The sequence below is a fragment of the Elgaria multicarinata genome, chromosome 1, assembly GCF_023053635.1.
Source record: "Elgaria multicarinata webbii isolate HBS135686 ecotype San Diego chromosome 1, rElgMul1.1.pri, whole genome shotgun sequence".
In the NCBI taxonomy this organism is placed as follows: domain Eukaryota; kingdom Metazoa; phylum Chordata; class Lepidosauria; order Squamata; family Anguidae; genus Elgaria; species Elgaria multicarinata.
Genome location: NC_086171.1, coordinates 96,112,514 through 96,135,773, shown reverse-complemented (window position 1 = coordinate 96,135,773; position 23,260 = coordinate 96,112,514). Strand labels below are relative to the sequence as shown.

Genomic DNA, 23,260 nt, shown 5'->3' with positions numbered 1-23,260 from the left:
TTCACGGTCTAGCTCCTGCCTATCTCTCCTCTCTCATCTCACACTATTGCCCCGCTCGTGCTCTCCGCTCCTCTGATGCCATGCTTCTCGCCTGCCCAAGGACCTCCACTTCCCTTACTCGGCTTCGTCCTTTTTCTTCTGCTGCCCCTTACGCCTGGAACACTCTTCCAGAACACTTGAGAACTACAAACTCAATCACAGCTTTTAAAACTCAGCTAAAAACTTTTCTTTTCCCTATAGCTTTTAAATATTGAGTTTGTTCTGACTCTATACTGTTAGCTTCACCCTACCCGGTGCCTGTTTACCCTACCCTGTGCCTGTTTGCATTCTCTTTCCCTCCTTATTGTTTACTACAACTTTATTAGATTGTAAGCCTATGCGGCAGGGTCTTGCTATTTACTGTGTAATCTGTACAGCACCATGTACATTGATGGTGCTATATAAATAAATAAATTAATAATAATAATAATAATAATAATAATAATAATAATAATAATAATAATAATTTGAGGCTCGCATTGAGTGAATTAATAGTCAGTCTGGCATTTGACACAGCCTCCTCCCCTCTCCCCACCGCCCTCCTCCCTCAGTCCTCCAGGTGTTATCCCAGCAACCTCTACATGGTGGAATCCATGGTGGCTGCCATTGCAGAACAGGAAGTAAAACCGCTGCAACCCCATTGGCCCATTCATGGCTGTGAGTGGGCCTCCCCCATCTCCAATGGCAGCAGGGAATTTCAGAGAACTGCTGCTTGGCAGGCAATGGGGCACCCCTTCATTCCTCTCCCACACAGTTTGCCCACTTGCCCTTCAGGCACCTCAGACCTTCTACAACCCCTTGATCTCTGCATGCCCTCCCAGCCATCTCCCCCTGCCCGCTCCTCTGCCATCCTTCTGTTCCCCAAGCCTAGCAGAATGCCTATGCAAGTGGCACACATGGGCAAGCCAGCCTCACGCAGCCCCCCTCCTTCCCCCACTGAGGCTCGGCCATCCCTCCCTGCTCATGAGTGCCCCCAGCACAAGCAGCCCATTCCCTACACACAAGCACTATTGGAAGCATCTTTATTCATCAGCCAGTACAGAAATGGGCACACAGCCATTTCGGCACAGGAAAGGGGTGGCATATTAGTCAAGAAGACAGGCCACCTTCGCACTTGGCAAAGGCAGCAGCTAAGGCACAACTGCTAGGGCTTCTCAGAGCGTTGCACTTCACTGCAGGAAGTGAAGCACTAGAAGGGAGGGCCCTCTCAGGAAGCAATGCCAGTCCAATCACGTCCAGCACATTTTGGGGGTAGTACACTTGTTGCGTAAACAGAGACGCTCTGGGATGTCTTCCTGGAGGGTACCCCAATTTTCCTTAGGAAGGGAAGCAGGAGCCAGAGGAGGTTGCAACCAGATTTTATTTCGCGAAATAGGTCAGCCAAGAGGCTCAGTGCCTTAAGCAAGGCTGACGGAAACAAATCTAAAAGCAGTTCTTCTTATACATTCAGCTATACAATGACTTGACTGAAACGCTCAAACTTTGTGCTTATAACTACAGCTGTTATCCTTCCCGGATACTGTGTTTTCCTGGTTAATTAGTATAGTATAGCACATAGTTTATATCTTCCTGTTGTTTCTTCCATTGTTATTTGACCCAGTGATTGTATGAGCATAGAGTTCAAGCAGCGAACAGCATGAGAAACAGAAAATACAGATAGTTACCTTAATACAAAAATGGAGTTACTTTGGTTCTCTTAATTTTCCTAACACACCCATATCCACTCTGCAATCCTATGGCACACCCTTGTCGCCCCTGCCCATACTGCCCGCTCTGGAGGTGGATTCTGGGGGTCCAGGAATAGCACCTTGCTGCTCCCATCCACCAGAATGGCATCGCTGTTGTCACCTGGTCGAGGCAGGACAGGGTGGTCCTCAAGTAACACATCCCCATGAGACTCGCAGATGTTATGCAGGATGCAGCAGGAGACAATGATGTCATGTTCAACTCAAGGTCCAGCAGTCTGAACAGAGAATGCCAACACATTTTCAGTTGGCCAAAGGCCTACTCAACAGGCAGACAGGCATGGCTGTGGTAATAGTTGAAGTTCTTCTGCAGGGGCATCTGTAGTGGGAGCGGTAAGGGACAATCAATCATGGCTGAAAGGCAAATGCCTGGTCAGCCAGAACCAGCGGCCCCACAACATGGCCTCACACAGAAGCGGGGCTGGAGGTGAAGAAATGGCCCATCACTATCTTGTCTGCAAGGGAGGAGTTCCAGAAGTTGGTTGTATCATGGCTCCTTCCAGACACCCCCACAAACATGCAGGAACCCCCCTCTAGTGTTCACCAGAGCCTGAAGAACCATGCTGTAGTAGTGCTTGCAATTAAAATACTCATTGCTCTGTGTGTGACGGGGGGACAGGATGTGCATGTGGATAGAGTCCAGAACCCCCACCACCCGCGGGAAGCCCAGGGCATGGAATCCACGCATGTTATTCTAACCCCCCACCCAGATGACTTCATTTTTATTTTTTTTATTTTTAAATAATTACAATAATCTCAACACATCAACTCATTACCCTACAATAATAATAATAAAAAACAAAGAAAAAAACCTACTTAATACAATCTATATAAATAAAAATGAAAAAGACCGTTCGTTACTGTCGTTATATCTCCGAAAGTTCTTCACCGATTGCTTTGAAATTTTGACACAGCGTTGCGTTCGAATACGCGAGCGTTGTTATGTAACTATGTTCTCTATGGGGTCAAAGGTTTGTCTTAAAATCGAAGAAATAGGCCTCCTCAAAACCAGTCCTGCTGATCATTGTGACATCACCAATAAGTAGGCCAATCCGCTGCCTCTGCCTCCTCTCCTATTTGCATGTACTCTCACAATTGGCTGAGTGAATATAGATGTCACACCTGTGACAGTTACACGTTCTGAAGAAAGGTAACTGCCAGGAGTTTCCGCTAACCTCCTCACCGTAAAAACATCCTTTTTTAAAAACCAAACAATTTGCTTTACTTCATCCAAATAATGCCTCGCAGAAGATCACACTTAGGTCGTCGTACTCGCGGAGCGGAAGCACTACGACGAGAAATTGCAAATCAGACTGAGGAAGAACGGGCATCAGCAAACGAGAAAAAAAGAAAAAGAATGCCTCAAATACGTGCCAAGGAACCAGCCAAGCAACATTCAGCCAGACTTGAGGATGCACGGTTGCGAGCACGGCAATCGCGTTCTACAGCTTCAGATCTGCTTTGTTCTCAACAGAATGAACGCGACAGGCTGAGAGCGGCTGAAAGACGTTAACGAGAAACAGCACAGCATCAAACACGACTCCGTGGTAAACAATCATACGATTACAATCGCCTTGCATTCCGGTACAACCCAGCTGATGATTATAGTTTGAGGAGGCATGTTCTCATCGGCACTGTGACTGAAGTGTGTCCTTATTGCAGGGCTCTTAAATTTAATGGAGAAACAAAAGGAATGTGTTGCGCTGCTGGAAAAATTAAACTGCCTCAACTTGGAGGACCACCAGAGCCATTACAAACTTTGCTTGCTGGATATACCGCAGAATTAAAGCATTTCCTATCTAACATCAGGAAATACAACTCATGCTTCCAAATGACGTCGTTCGGCGCAGAAATCATCACAGCTCCATTTATGCCAACTTTCAAAGTCAAAGGACAAATTTATCATAAAGCCGGCTCCTTCCTTCCGTTTCAAGATAGTCAACATAAATTCCTACAAATGTATTTCATTGGTGATGGCAATGATGAATTGAATGCACCCTGCGGAATTTATACCGGCATAAAAAGGTCCATCGTTTCAAAACTGCAACAGCTACTTCACGAAAAAAACAATTTAGTACATTTGTTCAAAACAGCAATTGACATGATGCCATCTGATACACACAAGATTGTTATTCATGCTGACAAAACGCCTGCTGGAGAACATGTGCGAAGATTCAATGCTCCAACTATAGATGAAGTGGCAATTGTTATAGTCGGAGATCAATCTTGACAGGACCTTTCAAAGGTGAAGATGTCCTCATTCCTCGCATTCCTATGATTCCAACAGATATGCCATTTCAACTTAAGAGATTGCAATTCCCAATTCGATTGGCGTTTGCAATCACCATCAACAAAGCTCAGGGCCAATCTTTAGAATTGTGCGGTTTAGATCTAGACACAGATTGCTGTGGACAATTATATGTTGCGTGTTCTAGAGTCGGCAAACCAGACAATCTCTATATCTACACAGACAATGGAACAACTAAAAATATTGTATATCCACAAGCATTGTGAAATTAAACATATTAGAAACATCCGCTTTGTCTTTTCTTTCTTTTCAATTTAACCAGACTGAGCCACAGCAACGCGTGGCAGGGTACAGCTAGTAATCTAATAATAATAACCATAATAATAATAATAATAAACATAATAAAAATAATGATAATAAAAGGTGCAACCCACCCCCTGGGACCATTATTCTCCACTCCAAAATTGTAACACATCTTGTGACAGTTTACACCCTTTCCCTTTTCCTAATACAAATATAACAAATGGTTTTCAAATCTCCTCAAAATCATTCTGCTTTAATATTCCTTTCTTAACTTTCATACACCCCGTTAGCCTATCATTAATAGCAATATCCCAGACTTCTTTATACCATTCTTCTAATTTATATTCTCTTTGTTCTTTCCAATTCCTAGCAATTATCAGTCTAGCTACTATTAGTAAATTAGTTATTAATTCTTCACTATTTTGTGTACATTGGACCCCTTCATATATTGATAACAATGCTGGCTTTGGGCCTATTTCTACCTTCCATCCCATTATTTCATTTATTTCTTTAAATACCATTTGCCAAAACTTCTGAATATTTTTACAATCCCACAACATATGAAAATACGTACCTATTTCCTGACACCCTCTGCAACAATTTACTGAATATTTCTTATCATAGAATCATAGAATCATAGAATAGCAGAGTTGGAAGGGGCCTATAAGGCCATCGAGTCCAGCCCCCTGCTCAATGCAGGAATCCACCCTAAAGCATCCCTGACAGATGGTTGTCCAGCTGCCTTTTGAAGGCCTCTAGTGTGGGAGAGGCCACAACCTCACCAGGCAACTGATTCCATTGTCGTACTGCTCTAACAGTCAGGAAGTTTTTCCTGATGTCCAGCTGGAATCAGGCTTCCTTTAACTTGAGCCCGTTATTCCATGTCCTGCACTCTAGGAGAATCGAGAAGAGATCCTGGCCCTCCTCTGTGTGACAACCTTTTAAGTATTTGAAGAGTGCTATCATGTCTCCCCTCAATCTTCTCTTCTCCAGGCTAAACATGCCCAGTTCTTTCAGTCTCTCTTCATAGGGCTTTGTTTCCAGACCCCTGATCATCCTATTTGCCCTCCTCTGAACACGCTCCAGCTTGTCTGCATCCTTCTTGAATTGTGGAGCCCAGAACTGGACGCAATACTCTAGATGAGGCCTAACCAGGGCCGAATAGAGAGGAACCGGTACCTCACGTGATTTGGAAGCTATACTTCTATTAATGTAGCCCAAAATAGCATTGGCCTTTCTTGCAGCTGTATCGCACTGTTGGCTCATATTCAGCTTGCTATCTACAACAATTCCAAGATCTTTCTCGTTTGTAGTATTGCTAAGCCAAGTGTCCCCCATCTTGTAACTGTGCCTTCGGTTTCTATTTCCTAAATGTAGAACTTGGCATTTATTAGGCATGTGCTCCGCTCCGATTAGAAGCGCAGAAGCAGGAGCGAATTGGCCTGCCCCGCCTTGCCCAGAGGCGGAGTAGAAGCAGACCGCGGACCCCTAGAAGCAAGGCGAAGAGAAGCACCCATTTTCGGAGCGCTCCGGTTTCCGCGGTCCGCTTCTATCGCCATCTTGAAACATTTCGCCCATAGGATTGCATTGCGGAAAAGAAAGGGGGATAACTGTGTTGTTTTTGAAGCTATCTTTCTGAAAATTCTTGTGCTTGTAGAGTCGTGGATGGGGGTCATTTTGAGACTACTCTCAGCTCTCTGCATGGTGCGGGTTGCGCACTAGATTTTTTTAAAAAAAACCAGCGGGAAATACCTTTTTCGAAGGGCTGAGGGGCAGAGTCAACTCCCGGTCATGATCACATGATCCCAAAGTTGGAGGAGGGGATAGGCAAAACGGGTAACTTGGGATTCTGGGAACTTCTCTTTCTACTCTGAATGGACTTTTCCCAGTGTTTTTTAAAACAGTAGCCCCACCAAATGCACAAACACAACCTGTGAAATCATATACTAAGCCAATAATAAGAGATAGAAACACAGCATTGCTACCCACCCTAACTTTGGGGAACAACTGAAAAGATGTGGTGCAAGGGGATGAGCTCCCCTAGGGCATCCCATGTGGACGTGCCCTCACTCTCTCCTGTACTTGGAGGGCCATCAGAGCCTTCCAAAGAGAGTAACCCGGTGGAGCAATGCCTATCATGAGTTGAAGTGACAGCCTTGCTTCTTAAAAGACTGGTTACTAGGACCAGTCAAATTGGCAGTGCTTCCCCCTCCCCTGGGCACGTCCCCCTATTGCTGGTAAAAGACAGATATAGCCTTTTTTTAAAAGTTCTTCTTGTTGTTTATTCAGCAACACTGCTGCTTTTAATTCCACCCCTCCTTCGTTTATTTATTTATTTATTTATTTATTCCATTTTATATGCATCCTTGGCTTATCCTTGGCTCACTTCCTTATGCCCCCAGAAATGTCTGCTGCCTGCCTGCCTTCCCTCTCTCCTCCCCTACCCGCCTCGCAGGGATGTTGAGGGTGTCTGGCTTTGACTCAGGGGAAAAGTCCTTCCTGCGCTCACTTGGAGTTTTGGAAGTTCCAAATCCATTTTTCAAGTGTGGAAGAAGATTCATATTAGGTTGATGATCTCTACTCCCCAATTCATGGCATGTTGGGATTGCCTTTGAAATGGCCCCATTGAGATGTCTGCAGGTTTAAGCCTCGCCAAAAAACAGGGGATGATGGGACTGCCTTGATTCTGGGCGTGTGTGTGTGTCCCTGGATAAGCTATCATGGTGGTGAGTTTGAGGTTTCTAACGTGCAAATTGACGGAGCTATCGAAAGGGGTGTGAATGGGGTGCCCAATTTTCACAAATTCCCCAAAAATCAGGGGATGATGGGATTGGCTTGAAACTTGGCGTGCGTGTGTATACCTCCATGAGGTGTCATGGTGCCAAACTTGAGGTTTCTAACTTTCACAGAAAAAAAGTTGTATACTTTTTTAGCTTAATGCAAGCCTATGGGGGGGAAACGGAGCTCCGATCTGGATCTGGAGCTCCGCAGCGGAGCGGAGCGGACATGGGCGGAGCGGGGGCGGAGCAAAGTGGCCCGATCCACAAATTGCGGATCTGGAAGTGAAGCGGAGCGGGGGGTCTGTGCACACCCCTAGCATTTATCCCTATTAAATTTTATTCTGTTGTTTTCAGCCCAGCACTCCATTACTTGTTGCATTACAACAATCTATCTGTTGTAATCTTATTGGTGTTAAATACCACCTCCATACTAATTTGTAGTAATTTTCTTTTATTCTTGTCGACATACTCTTTAATATACGTTGACTCCATATCTTCCCCCACTCTTGACCACTTAACTGTCCTTCCATATATTGGTCCCATATCATTTTAATATGTTCTTGTTGTTTTTCCATGATCGTTAGTATCTTATTATTATTATTATTATTATTATTATTATTATTTATTTATATAGCACCATCAATGTACATGGTGCTGTACAGAGTAAAACAGTAAATAGCAAGACCCTGCCCCATAGGCTTACAATCTAATAGAATCATAGTAAAACAATAAGGAGGGGAAGAGAATGCAAACAGGTACAGGATAGGGTAAGCAGGCACAGGGTAGGGAAAAACTAACAGTAGAAAGTAACAGTAGAAGTCTGCACAACATCAAGTTTTAAAAGCTTTAGGAAAAAGAAAAGTTTTTAGTTGAGCTTTAAAAGCTGTGGTTGAACTTGTAGTTCTCAAATGTTCTGGAAGAGCGTTCCAGGCGTAAGGGGCAGCAGACGAAAATGGACGAAGCCGAGCAAGGGAAGTAGAGGCCCTTGGGCAGGCGAGAAACATGGCATCAGAGGAGCGAAGAGCACGAGCGGGGCAATAGTGTGAGATGAGAGAGGAGAGATAGGAAGGAGCTAGACCGTGAAAAGCTTTGAAGGTTAACAGGAGAAGTTTATATTGGATTCTGAAGTGAATTGGAAGCCAATGAAGAGATTTCAGAAGCGGAGTAACATGGTCGGAGCGGCGAACTAAGAAGATGATCTTTGCGGCAGAGTGGTGAACACAAACCAACGGACTGATGTGAGAAGAAGGAAGGCCAGAGAGAAGAAGGTTGCAGTAGTCCAACCGTGAAATAACCAGCGCATGAACAAGCGTCTTGGCAGAAGAGACAGACAAAAATGATCGAATCCTGGCAATATTATACAGGAAAAATCGACAAGATTTAGCTACTGCCTCAATATGAGGAATAAAGGAGAGCGAGGAGTCGAAGATAAAGCCAAGGCTACGAGCTTCCTTGACCGGAGTAAGCGTAACATCATTGACAGTAAGAGAGAATGAGAGATGAGGAGAAGGTTTAGGAGGAAAAACAAGCAATTCAGTCTTTGCCATGTTAAGCTTCAAGCGACGATGAAGCAGCCAAGCTGAGATATCTGAAAGACATGCCGAGATACGATCGTGAACATCAGGAGAAAGTTCCGGAGATGACAGATATAGTTGTGTATCATCGGCGTACAGATGATATTGGAGGCCATGAGATTGAATAAGCTTGCCCAAGGGCAACATGTATAAGGAAAACAACAAGGGGCCAAGCACCGAGCCTTGCGGAACCCCTACTGAAAGGGGAAAGGAGGAAGACGAGCTGCCATTAGTCAACACGCTGAAAGAACGACCCGCTAGATAGGAGGCAAACCAGTTATAGACAGAGCCACAAAATCCAAGGTCACGAAGGGAATCTAAGAGAAGGTCATGATCAACCGTGTCAAAGGCTGCAGTTAGATCAAGGAGAATAAGAACGGAATAATGGCCTTTAGACTTGGCAGTAAGGAGATCATTGGTGATCTTAGTAAGGGCTGTTTCGGTGGAATGCAGAGGACGGAATCCAGATTGAAATGGATCCAAAGCAGAGTTACTAGAAAGAAAGTCAAGACAGCGAGAGTAGACCGCACGCTCCAGGATCTTTGAAACAAACGGCAACAAAGAGACAGGTCGGTAGTTAGACAGAGATAGTCTATCAAGAGTAGGTTTCTTGAGAATGGGAGAGACTGTACACCGCACTCATTATACCCCTACCAACTAACTTTCCATTTATGTTTTCTCTTTGTAAAATCAACCTTTCCATTTCTGTACACTCTCTACACTCTATATTTTCCTCTTTCCACTTTTTGTCCATTGTTTTAGTTGTGGTGCCTCCGTCCAAGCATTTCGCCTCTCTCTTACTAACTCTTTTATTTTGTCTTTATCCATTTCCTTCATCCAATCTTTTAATTTATTTATTCCCTTTTCCCTTAAATCTTTCTCCAATTCTTTCTTCAAATTCTCTGGGAAATTCCCCATCATCACCACTGGCGTTAGGGGTGATATCTTCGGCATTAATTTTTCTTTATATTTGGCCCAAATCTCTATTATATTTTTCATCAGGAGGTTCTCTATTCCTCCCATTTCTTTTTTTTTAAATTATTAAAAAAAATGTTCTCCAACCTATACTTCTTCTCTTGCGTCTCCCATTCTAACCATTCCAAATCTTTATTTCCTATCATCCCCTCTATCACATATCTTAATTGATTTGAAATGTATAAACACAACCTTGGGGGAGCTGGGGGTGGCGACAGCCGACAGAAAGCTCTGGCGTGGGCTGGTCCGTGAAGTCACGAAGAGTCGGAAACGACTGAACGAATAAACAACAACAACAACCACTTTATATTAGGGAGACCCAATCCTCCCACTTTTGGAGATTCATACCATATCTTCTTATTAATCCTTGCTTTCTTATCCCCATTACCATAATTATTAACTACCATTTGCCAATATTTCACTTCTGCCTCCGACACTTTAATTGGTAACATTCTAAACAAAAAATTAATCTTTGGTATGATCTTCATTTTTATAATTGCTATTCTTCCAAACCATGATAATCTTGTTTTCCTAAGCTCTTCCATCTTTTTCTTGATCTCCTGTTTCAGCCCTTCAAAAATTTTCTCTCCCCAATCCTTTAAATCCTCAGTTATATAAACTCCCAGATATATAATAGACCTCCTCACTTTAATCTTTACATTTCTACTTATCCCCTCCTGTATCTATTCCTTATTATAGTTAAATAACATCATTTCTGATTTAGGCCAATTAATCTGTAGCCCTCTCATTCCTCCAAACTCCTTCAGATGTTTCCATTCCACACCCTTTCCATTCTCTCCAAAGGCTCCTCTATAGTTAATAAAGTATCATCCGCAAACAAACTTATTTTGGTTTTCTCTCTACTTCATATCCCTTTGATACTTTCATCTTTCCTAATTATTATTGCCAATGTTTCTACTACTAATGCAAATAAAACCGGGGAAAGGGGACATCCTTGCCGTGTACCTTGGGTTAGGAAAATTCGTTCTGTCAACCCATCATTTATCTGTACCCATGCACTATTTTTTTGATATAACTTGTTTATCATACCTTTAAATCTCTCACCAAATCCCAATCTTTCTATTATCATTTTTAGCGCTGGCCATTCCACGCAATCAAAGGCTTTAAAAATATCTAAGGCTATCAACCCCACTTTAAATTTATTTCTCCCAATTATATCTATTGTATTAAGAACCCTTCTAATTAAATTAGACATCTGTCTTCCTGCTACAAACCCTTTCAATATAATTAGCTATAAACTTATTAATCCTTTTAGCCATAATTGCTGTCAATAATTTTGTGTCTTGATTCAATAACGAGATGGGCCTATATGACCCGGGATCTGTTGGGTCTTTCTCTGGTTTTGGTATTAACACTATCAATTATTGTTCCCACGATGGTGGGATCGCTTCCCCTTCTTGTACCCTATTATATCGATGTCTATATACTAATGTCTTCGATGTCTATATACTAATGCCCAGAGCATGGGAAACAAACAGAATGAACTTGAACTCTTATTACATGAAGGCAAATACGACTTGATAGGTATAACTGAAACTTGGTGGGATGACTCCCATGACTGGAATATAGCAATTGAAGGATATAACTTGTTCAAAAAGAACAGAAGAAATAGAAAGGGAGGTGGAGTTGCACTATATGTTAAAAATACCTATCCCTGCACAGAAATACAGACGGATCAGACTGGGAGCCCCATTGAGAGCATCTGGATTAAAATAAATGGGGCAAGGAATAAAAATAACATGATAATCGGAGTCTACTACCGACCACCCAATCAAGGAGAAGATGTGGATGAAACTTTTGAGAAACAAATTGCCAGTGTTTCAAGGAAGTGGGATGTAGTAGTGATGGGGGACTTCAATTACCCTGATATCTGTTGGGAGACCAATACTGCCAAAAGCGCCCCTTCCAAGAAATTCCTGACATGCGTGGGTGATAACTTTCTCCAGCAGAAAGTGGAGGAAGGAACTAGAGGATCGGCAATCCTTGACTTGATATTGACCAATAGGGATGACTTAGTGAATAAAGTGGCAGTTACGGGAACTCTGGGGGAAAGTGACCACGTCATACTTGAATTCTTGATTATGAAGGAGACAAAAGTTGAGTGTAGCCATACACGTACTCTGGATTTTAGGAAAGCTGATTTTAATAAACTCATAACTATGATAAGTAAGGTCCCGTGGCAAGTGAGCCTAATGAGAAAAGGAGTGCACGATGGGTGGGAGTATTTAAAAAAGGAAATTGTAAAGGCACAGTTACAAACAATTCCAACAAAGAGAAAAGATAGAAGGCAACAGAGGAAACCAATGTGGCTCCACAAAAAGCTTAGAGATGACCTGAAAACAAAAATGAAGGCCAGGCTACAAAAGAAGAGTACAGACAAGTGGCGCAGAAGTGCTGAAATGGCGTCAGGAAGGCTAAAGCTGAGAATGAGCTGAGATTAGTGAGGGATGCTAAAAGCAATAAAAAGGCTTTCTTCAGATATGTGAGTAGTAAAAGACAGAGGAAAGAAATGGTGGTTCAACTGCTTAATGAGGATGGCAAATTGATAACGGATGACAAAGAAAAAGCAGAAGTTGAGGGGGCAGGATTACAGTTTGAGATTGATAAACAAATGGTCAAAGAACACCTAATTTCCTTGAATGAGTTCAAATCTCCAGGGCCCAATGAACTGCATCCTAGAGTAATGAAGGAGCTAGCGGAAGGACTCTCAGAACCTTTGTCTATTATCTTTGCAAAAATCATGGAAGACGGGTGAGGTGCCCGACGACTGGAGGAGGGCTAACGTCCCTATCTTCAAAAAGGGCAAAAAGGAGGAACCTGGGAACTACAGACTAGTCAGTCTGACATCCATCCCTGGGAAAATTCTGGAGCAGATTATAAAGAAGTCAATCTGTAAACACCTTGAAATCAATGCGGTGATCACTAGAAGCCAACATGGATTTGTCAAGAACAAGTCCTGTCAGACAAATTTGATCTCATTTTTTGATAAGGTAACCTCCCTTGTGGACCGTGGGAATGCTGTGGACGTCATATATCTTGACTTCAGCAAAGCTTTTGATAAAGTATCACATGACATTCTGATTAACAAATTAGCTAAAAGTGGGCTAGATGGAACAACTATTAGGTGGATTCACAGTTGGCTACAGAATCGGACTCAAAGAGTACTTATCAATGGAACCTTCTCAAACTGGGGAGAGACAACGAGTGGTGTACCACAGGGCTCAGTCCTGGGCCCAGTGCTCCTCAACATTTTTATTAATGATTTGGATAAGGAGGTGCAGGGAACGCTTATCAAATTTGCAGATAGCTAATACCCTGGAAGACAGAAACAAACTTCAAAGTGATCTTGATAGGCTGGAGTGCTGGGCTGAAAACAACAGGATGAAATTTAATAGGGATAAATGCCAAGTTGTTGTTGTTGTTGTTGTTGTTGTTGTTGTTATTATTATTATTATTATTATTATTATTATTAATATTTATATAGCACCATCAATGTACATGGTGCTGTACAGATTACACAGTAAATAGCAAGACCCTGCCGCATAGGCTTACAATCTAATAAAGTTGTAGTAAACAATAAGGAGGGAAAGAGAATGCAAACAGGCACAGGGAAGTGTAAACAGGCACTGGGTAGGGTGAAGCTAAACAGTATAGAGTCCGAACAAACTCAATATTTAAAAGCTATAGGGAACAGTTCTACATTTAGGAAATAGAAACCAAAGGCACAGTTACAAGATGGGGGATACTTGGCTCAACAATACTACAAACGAGAAGGATCTTGGAATTGTTGTAGAAGATTGAGGGGAGACATGATAGCACTCTTCAAATACTTAAAAGGTTGTCACACAGAGGAGGGCCAGGATCTCTTCTCGATCCTCCCACAGTGCAGGACACGGAATAACGGGCTCAAGTTAAAGGAAACCAGATTCCAGCTGGACATCAGGAAAAACTTCCTGACTGTTAGAGCAGTACAACAATGGAATCAGTTACCTAGGGAGATTGTGGGCTCTCCCACACTAGAGGCATTCAAGAGGCAGCTGGACAAGCGTCTTTCAGGGATGCTTTAGGGTGGATTCCTGCATTGAGAAGGGGATTGGACTCGATGGCCTTGTAGGCCCCTTCCAACTCTGCTATTCTATGATTCTATGATATAACACTACTAACTTAGGTATCAACCTTCTTTTAAATATTTTATAATATTCTGGTCCCAATCCATCTAATCCTGGTGACTTCCCCCCTTTTAGCCCATCAATAACCTCCTCTGTTTCCTTGTCCATCACTATTCGATCCATCTCCTTTCTATCTTCATCCCGTAGCTTTATTTTCCAGTGTTCATTTATATATTCCTCAATTTCCCCCCCTGATTTACTCTCCGATGTATACAATTCCTGATAAATTTTTTGAAAAGTTTCTAACTTTTCTTTCATCAAATTACAATTCTCCCCGCTTTATCCTTAATTGCTCCAGTTAAGTGCATACTCTTCTTTGATTGGACGGATCTGGCCAGCCATTTAGAACTCTTATTACTATGTTCAAAAAAATCTTTTTAAATATACCAAGTTCTTTTGTATCTCCTCAGTATTCCTTTCCTCCCATTCCTTCCTCTTTGCCTACAGTTGCACATATGAATGCTTATCTCTATTTTTAATATATTTCCCCACCAATTTTTTAATCTCCTTCTCTAATTCCTTTGCTTTCTCTTCTTGTTGTCTCCTCATTTTACACGTCTCCCTAATACAAATCCCTTTAGCAACCGCTTTCATCGAATCCCATAATATTGCTTGGGTACATTGTCCTGTGTCATTGATTGCCCAAATATCCTCCATTTCTTTCTCAATTTTCTTCACAATTTCCCCCCTATTAAGTAATCTGTTATCTAATCTCCATCTTCTAGCATCCCTGTAATCCTTCTGTATTTCGATATCTACATTAACTAAAGCATGATCCGTAACTTTGATTATCCCTATTTCTGTATTTATTAATTTCGACACTAAACTCTTTGATACAAAAATGTAATCTACTTTAGAATAATTATTGTGAGCTGAGGAAAAGTATGTGTACTTTGGTTCATGCCCCTTAATCCACCTCCACACGTCTTGCATCACATTTCTTTCCATAATTTTATATAACCCTGTAATATTTTTACGTTTTTCTTGTGCTGTAGTCTTCAACTTATCTTTCTTTTTATCTAAAACCATATTAAAATCTCCAGCCATTATCGTTGATCCATTTTGCAGGCCCCCCATTTCTCTAAACACTTGTTCATAAAACTCCACCTGATTCTCATTCGGGGCGTATATATTCACCAATGTGTACTTTTCTCGGCCCACTTCTCTTTGAATTATTATAAATCTCATCCTTGTATCCTTCATTACTTGTAACACATTAAAACCACATTTCTTCAAGATTATAACCGCTCTACCCCTAGACTTTGATGATCCATATGCTTTTTCATACGTGGTTGCCCACCTCAATTTAAGTTCGTTAACTCCTTCTTTAACTTGATGCGTTTATTGTAAGAATATAATATCTGCTTTATCTCTGTTCAGTAAAGCTTCTATTCGTCTTTTTAACACTGTTCCTAACCCTTTGACGTTTATCGTAGTAATTCTCATTCGATTCTCCATATAATTATTGTCTTTTCTTTCAAATGGTCCTCTAGTGAAAAAACAACAACATATATATACATACATTCCCCCCTCTTTTCCCACCCACCCCCACCCATGCCCACATTTAAGCCCTTCCCCCCCTTTCTTCTCTGGAGGTGTCCAACCGCCCGCATGGCAATTTAGGGTGGATTCCTGTATTTTATTTTATTTTATTTATTTATTTATTTATTTATTTATTTATTTATTTATTTATTTATTTCTTTCATTTATATACCACCCCACAGCCGAAGCTCTTTGGGCGGTTTACAACAATTAAAAATAGTAAACATTAAAAGTACACAAAAATTTAAAAAACATAAAAACAGTATAAAAACATTGAGCAGGGGGTTGGACTTGATGGCCTTGTAGGCCCCTTCCAACTCTGCTATTCTATGATTCTATACCCTGGGGGGGGATGACAACTCCTGGTATCTGGCAACCTCCAGTCCCACCTCCCGGTCAATCTTCTTCTCTTGTCTCACTTCTCTGCAGCGACACCTCTACAGCGTAGGCACCTCTACAGCAACACCTCAAACTGCTCCTTCTTCTGTTTCAGATTCCACCTCCTTGATGTTTGTCGCCTTGGATCAGCCCCAACTCCCGCAACAATGCACATCCTTGCGAAGCCGATGTTATTCTGTGATGGCATCCCCCATACACAAACTTTAAAAATACTAGGTACCCCCAGCTGCAGCTTATTCTAGCTCTCTTCAAAACCACAGTGCATGGTTTCACACTCCTCCAACTAATGGTTTCCAGGCAAAAATCATTGAAAACTTGAATTGAATTTGATTTAAACATCAGCATCCTGGGAACCAACCTTATTGCTTTCATCAGTTGATCTTTTTTGAAAGAGCTTGCAAATCTTATGATAACGTCTCTTGGGTACATACTCCTCCTGGGGTCCATTCTGCAGACATGTTCCAAATCAGCTTCTTCCCATCCCAGCTCTTTGGTCACAGTCCCCAACCATTCCAAGATCATGCCTCTCAGAACTTTAGGGTTCTCACCTGAAACCTCAGGGACCCATCTGATGCGAAGATTCCAACGGTGGTCCCGATTCTGTAAAAAAAAAAACTTTGCTCCCGTTGTTCAAATCTCTCCTCATGTTCTTCCAGCTTCTGATCTTGAATCAAAGACTTTCTTTGCATTTCTGCCACTTTTGTCTGCAAAAATTGTGTGTCTTTCTTAACCTCTTTAATAGCTTCACTCATCTTCTCTTCCACTCTTTGCAGCAATTTTTCTCTAGCTGCTTCTTCTTCCTTAAGGAATGTTTGTAGCTCATCCCTTATCAACTCTCTGACACTCCCCAGCATCTGTTCTGGAGTCATATCTGGCTTCTTAGCAACAGGAACCACCTTGACTCCTTTCTGATTCCCAGTAGCCATAGGAGCATCCGCTTCCACTTCTGTGTCACTCTTATCTTGCGAGCATCCGCTTCCACTTCCGTGTCACTCTTATCTTGCGAGCATCCGCTTCCACTTCCGTGTCACTCTTATCTTGCTCCTTATCTCCGATCCATTCTAAACGTGCCAAATTCCTATCTGAAGGATGTCTACCCCAGCATGGCAGCTCAAGTTGTTTATATACTTTCCGAGCTTTAGAGGAAGATTTAGGGTCTCTGGACATCAGCTTTCGGCTACACACCAAACGCCAAATGCCAGTTTCAGACTGGTAACAAAACTGATTTATTCTCCCCTTATCTCCCTCTTAGAACTCCAGCTCCTTTTGCTTTCAGTGCCAGAGGCTTTCGCTTCACTCTTTCAAAATTTACTCACTCTTAATTGCTCTCAGAAGTGAGATATTTTCTTATAAACACTTCAACGACTGGGAGCTCGGGACTCCAGAAGTTACTCAGCCACCGGAAGTTGCATCACCCCCCAGATGACTTCATTAAGATACAACTCGCTCAGAATCCTCATCGTCTCACGGAAAATTTCACAGGCAGTTGACTTGCCTACCCTGAAGATGGTGGAAAGGGGCAGGTAGCCCACATTGAAAGCCATGCGCATTGCCCAAACTGTCAGGACACATTCCTTGGTGTGTCTGCTCTTCTCCTTGGCCACTATGCTTGTGACGAGCTCATGGATTCTTCCTCCAGTGACCTCTGTGGCTGTCACCAGGTCCTTCACCACCTGAAGCCTGTCTGCTTTGCACTTGTTGTGCATACGCATATATTTCTGGGTGTTCATCAGTGAGTGGGCATCTCGTGGAGGGGCTGCTTGGCCCACAGTGGCAGGCGCCTCCTCTTCAAGGGCCTGTGGCTAATGTATTTTCTCATCCTGCTGCTGGACACCATTGACAATCTCCTCAGCCAAGACCATCACCATTTGCCTTTCAGCTCCTTCATCGAGGGTGCCCCTTTTCATGCCAGTCAATGCCATGGTGTCATTGCTGGGCATCATAAAGATGCACTGCAGCTCTTTGCAGGAAGGTGACAACTCAGGGGCATCCACCTCCATGTGGATGATGCACTCCATTTCATCTCTGAGATAAGGTGTAAGTGTCATAGTCTGCGTAATGAACTTGAGGACAAGTCCAGGATGGTGTGTCCTGTGGTCTCTTGCCCCACATCCTCACTGAGCTGCGTAGACGCCACTGTGGCCTGCAGTGCAGGGCCAGCAGGGATGATCTCGGGCCAGACTTCCAACCCCTCCCGCATATCTGGAGGCAAAGCTGTCCAACACTGCCTCCCGGATGGCTGTTTCTAGAACCCCAGCCTTTGCTGTGGAGGGTCACTGCTCCTTCCGGCCCTAGCTGTGGGCTTGCGGGCCCTGGCAGGGGATCCCTGTGGGACAGGTGTGGCCATGAGGGCCCTGTATTGATGTATGTATTGATGTGAGAATAATTCAGGTAAAAACTATGTTATAAAAACTAGAGTTACAATGGTTGTGGTAAGAGACAATAGAAATGTTTTCAAGATGTTCTATATTCTTAGGGTTGGTCCATGTCATTTGATATATGCTATGTTGTACAATTTAAGGCACATTTTTTATAAAAGTATATTAATTCAATTTATTTTAGCTCCTGAAGAAGGATTCTCAGTAATCCAAAATGTCAAGCACGTCTTTTATATATTGTCAAGAAAATCTTCTTTTAAAAAAACCTATATTAAAGCCAGTTTTACTATTGACAGCTGCTGAAGGAGAGCAGGGCCATGAAGGTGCCACTTGGTCACTGTGGCAGCAGAGAGGGGCTGGAAGTTCTACTGCCAAGGGGGGCAATGGGTCAGATGCACCCTTCCCTGGGGTGTACTGGTGAGGAGTGTGCATGTGTGGGTGAAGGCCTTCTGCAGCCTCTGCTGGTCGGAGCTACTGGAGGTGTCATCCTGAGCTGAGGACTGCCCCTTGGGGAGCTGCTGGATAGGCCTATGCCTGGCAGGCGTACCAGCTCATCATAGACGGGCATGGTGTGTGGCTCTACCCCACTTATTTTGTTGTATGTGACGATCTCCTTGAACCTCTTCAGCCCATGCAGCTTGTCCTTGCACAACTTGGGGGTGCATCTGTATCTGCGCTCCTTCATCTTGCTAAAGAGCTAGGGGTAGAGGTGGTCATGCTTAGAAGTGCCCATGATGTCCCTGGCATCGGGGCTGCCCCACAGCTCTATGAAGGCGCCCATCTTTCAGAAATTTCACACAACAACCGCAGCTGGTGCGGCCAGAAGGTTCTGGAGCTGGCTTGCCTGCATGCACCACTTGCATGGGCATTCTGCTGGGCTTGGGGAAGAGGAGGATGGCAGAGGAGCAGTGAGGGAGATGGGGACAGCTGCCTGGGTGGCTGGGCAGGTGGTGTGGTGCCAGGGCAGGTAGCTGAGAGAGTGTGCAGAGAGCAATGGGTGGAGAAGGTCTGGGGTGCCCGAAGGGCAAGTGGGGGAACTGTGTGGGAGAGGCATGACGGGGGAAGAGGCGCCTCTTTCTACCTGGGGAATTGGAGTTGTCTTGGGGAAAGGAAAAGGGGAAGCAGGACAGGGCGGCTGGGATTGGTGGCGATCTACAACAGGGACTTGGGGCAGTGCATGCAGATTGGATGCAGGGCAGGCGTTGCTGCTCCAATGCGTTCACTATGGGGCTGCTTGTTTATTTTGGAGGGTGAGCACTTTAATTTGTGCGTGGAGCTGCAGACTCTGGGATGGTTGGATGTTGAGGTGAAATGGCTGCTTGTTCCTCCTCCCCCTTCCCACACAGCCCTGATCTGACCCCTATGCCCTGGGCTGCAGTGCCATGTGCAGACTTCTCCCAACAATAACAAGCGGAGGAGCAGCGCAAGGCAGGGCAGGGCGTGGGCGCCTGTCAGAATCTGTTCCTTTTGTGAGTGCAATGAGGGCAGGATGGGGTGACAGTTGTCAACTGTTGCTAGGCTGATTTCAGAATCGAGTTCTGGCGGCTGTAGCAGAGCAGCCAGCTCAGTTTTGGCCATTCTTGCTTGCGAACTGTGTAGCCTGGCAAAATAGTCAACTCAATGGGTTGAAAAGCTCCACTAAGCCCAACGGACAAGACACTAATCACCGATTGAGCAATTAGTAAAATCTGCAGTGGTTTCTCCACTGGTTTTTGTTTGTTTGTTTGTTTTACAAAAAAGTCAACCGTGGCATGGTTTTTGCCTGACAGCCAACACAATTACCAACTGTTGATCATTCAACTGAGAGATGACTACTAAAACCACTGGTGGTTATTGTGTTTTCTGAACTGGGCCACTGATGGGGGCTGAGTTGGTGATGACTGGCCAGGAAAGGGATCTTGGGGTTGTGATGGAGAGCCCAATGGAAATTTTGACCCTGTGTGTGGCTGCTGTAAAAAAAATGAAATTCCATATTGAAGATAATTTATTTATTTATTTATTTATTTAAGGATTTTTATGCCGCCATTCAGCCAAAAAAGGCTCTCACGGCGGCTTACAAAAGTATTTCTTGACAGTCCCTGCCCACAGGCTTACAATCTAAAAGACATGACACAAAAGGAAAGGGTATTGGGAGGGAGGAGGAGGAGGGGGAAAAGGAAAGCAAATTCAGGCACTGCAATCTTAGTTGGAAAGTTCAGCAGTGACAGTTGGTAGCAGGAGGGAGGGGGCTCTCAGCTGGAGCTGGACCCAGGCACGGTGGAGAAGTGCCTGGCTGCTGCTTCCTCCCTCACTGGTGGCCTCTGCAGAGACAGTTGGTAGCAGGAGGGAGGGGGCTCTCAGCTGGAGCTGGACCCAGGCACGGTGGAGAGGTGCCTGGCTGCTGCTTCCTCCCTCACTGGTGGCCTCTGCAGAGACAGTTCAATTGGAAAAATAATAAAAAATCCAAGTGCCAATATCATAATCCCCTTACACAAATGGTGCAACCAAACTTACAATACTGTGTACAGTTCTGGTAAGTGCAGCTAAAAAGGGATATGTTAATATTGGGGGGGGGGGGAATGGAGAAAAGGGCAACCAAAATGATCAATGAGCTCTTGGAGCATCTCCCCTATACAGAATGGTTATAACGTTTGGGGCTATTTCGCTTAAAGAAAAAGATGTGCAGGCCTCTGAATACGTTGCTGGGGGACACAAGCAGTGGAGTGTTAAACTGCATTCATGTCCTACTTGTGGATTTCCTTTAGGCTTCTAGTTGACTACTCTGAAAACAAAATAGTGGACTAGTCAGGCCTTTGGTCTGATCCAGGACTACTTTTTTTTTAATGTTCTTAATCATGGTGAAGAGGGGGAGGAAGAAACTGTTAAATCTAAGACTGATCATTTCTTTGTTACAGTGAGAAGGACATATGATGTGCTGAGGAAAGCAAGGACTAACCTGGAGGTACGTTCAATCCCACTTGTCCCTTCAATGATGCAACAAAAGAGCATACGGAGCAGGCCATGATGGAGATACGTCATTACGACCTGACAAACTGTGGAATTTGCTGCCACAAGGTGTAGTGATGGCTTTAAAAAGGAAGTAGAGAAATTCAATGTCTATTTGTTCTGATGATTATATGATACCTCCAGTATCAGAGGCAGGATGCCTATGTACACCAGTTGCTGGGGAACATAAGCAGGGGGGTGCTCTTGCACTCATATCCTACTTGTGGATTTCCCACAGGCCACTGTTTGAATGGAATGCTGGACTAGATGGATCCTTGGTCTGATCCAGCATGTTCCTTCTTATGACATTCCATTGAATAACAAGAACCATGGGGCTTGTTCTGAAGTCATGTCTGCTGTCCCACTTTATCGGACAAGGCCGTTAACTCTTCTACATATCAAATTATCCAAAGCGGTGCTGACCCCTGGGTTATAGGAAATGAGGTTACCACCACCAAAGTTCCTGTTACTGGAATTAAGCATTCTTCCCATAATTATGAGAAAAACACCCAAACTCCTATCACATCCTCTTTGGGCTGGCAGTGATTTTATGTCCAAGAACATGGCGTCATGCTGGCCATTAACCATAATCACAAAGGTTGTCAGCCTTGTGCTTGCTCCTCTTCCTTCTACTCTCAGAAAAAGAGCTGTTCTTGCAGAGAGAAACATGGGGCTGTCAGCTGCTCTCTTGCTACAGCAAATGCTGTGGTGGGAGAGTGGCTTGTGAAGCCCTCTAGAACACCCGCTGGGGGCGATGAGGCAGCCGTGGTGGCAGGGCCCTCCTGGCTGTGGAACAGGGTGGGGGAGGGAGGGATGCAAATGCCGCTCCTCTAGCTCCGCTGCCTGATTCGAGTGCCTCATCTGCTTCACGGGGCGGGGGGTGGGGGATCGGCTCTCATTTAAACCCATGGCCACGCACCCAAATTATATCCTCAAACCACAGACACCAATCATCCAGTTCACAAATATACCATCAAATAATGTATAATAACAGGAATAAATGCATACGTACATAACAGAATGCCTCACAAAATCAAAACTGCCTTTTTCAAGTCAATATCTGTAGATTTTAAGTCATTGGGAAAAAGTATTTTCTGGTCCACTTCAAATTAATTGTTGCTAGTCTGCACCACTCCACTCTTCTAGTGGTAAAATCAAATCCTTATAAACCAATTTTTTTTGGGGGGGGGGGGAGAAGTAAGATTTCATTCCTTATTTCAGTAATTCACAAAATAATGATATACACAACATAGGATGTTTACCACAAAATGCAAAAACTGACCAAAATGTTCTGCAATCCCTTCACAATGGCCATGAACAAAATGTACTCAACTTCTGTATTAACCTGATTTATATCAGCTTCCTTTCAACCAACCCGGTAATGTCTTGTGCTGTCTCCAAGCCTGTTGAGACCTTGAGGCTTGAAGAGCGTAAGAACTGACCTGCCACAAGGCAGCAGGCCCCTTTGGTTTGCCCCTTCAGGATGCCATGAGGGTGAGGGTGATTCTCGGTTTCCCTCTCTTCCCTGGGCTGTCAACTCGCTGCTTCTTTTAACCATTACCTTGGTTGTGTGAGAAGAGTTTCCCTGAGTGAGAGCAGGGATCTCATGGGAAATGATACAATTACTTCTTCTGTCCTCCCCACCCTGAGTGAGAGGCAGAGGTTGGGGGCTTCACCTATTATAGCTGCTTCATCTGCCCAGAGTGAGAGGCTGTGGTACTTGAAGCAGGAGGCTCCCCTGTGGGAGAGCCAGGGGGAGGAGTGTGGCCACAGATCAGGTAGAATTAGCAGTTACTATGGGAGGGAGATTGTGGGGGGGGGGGGAAGCACTTTATCGCTTAGTTGGTAGTAGCCTAATGTCCATCTGTGACCAGTGGCTGGTTACCACAAGTGAGAATCATAGAATCATAGAATAGCAGAGTTGGAAGGGGCCTACAAGGCCATCGAGTCCAACCCCCTGCTCAATGCAGGAATCCACCCTAAAGCATCCCTGACAGATGGTTGTCCAGCTGCCTCTTGAATGCCTCTAGTGTGGGAGAGCCCACAACCTCCCTAGGTAACTGATTCCACCGTCGCACTGCTCTAACAGTCAGGAAGTTTTT

The 23,260-nt window shown here is 43.9% G+C and overlaps 1 protein-coding gene across 5 annotated transcripts in view; it reads left to right on the top strand.

Annotated features, from left to right (window-relative positions):
• PDE4DIP (phosphodiesterase 4D interacting protein) overlaps positions 1-23,260 on the top strand; it is a 282,371-nt gene that overhangs the window by 249,321 nt on the left and 9,790 nt on the right. For all 5 annotated transcript variants that reach the window (XM_063133148.1, XM_063133164.1, XM_063133171.1 and 2 more), the window contains one exon: positions 21,068-21,114. In XM_063133148.1, coding sequence (XP_062989218.1) covers positions 21,068-21,114 — 47 coding nt within the window. The remainder of the gene's footprint in view (positions 1-21,067; positions 21,115-23,260) is intronic.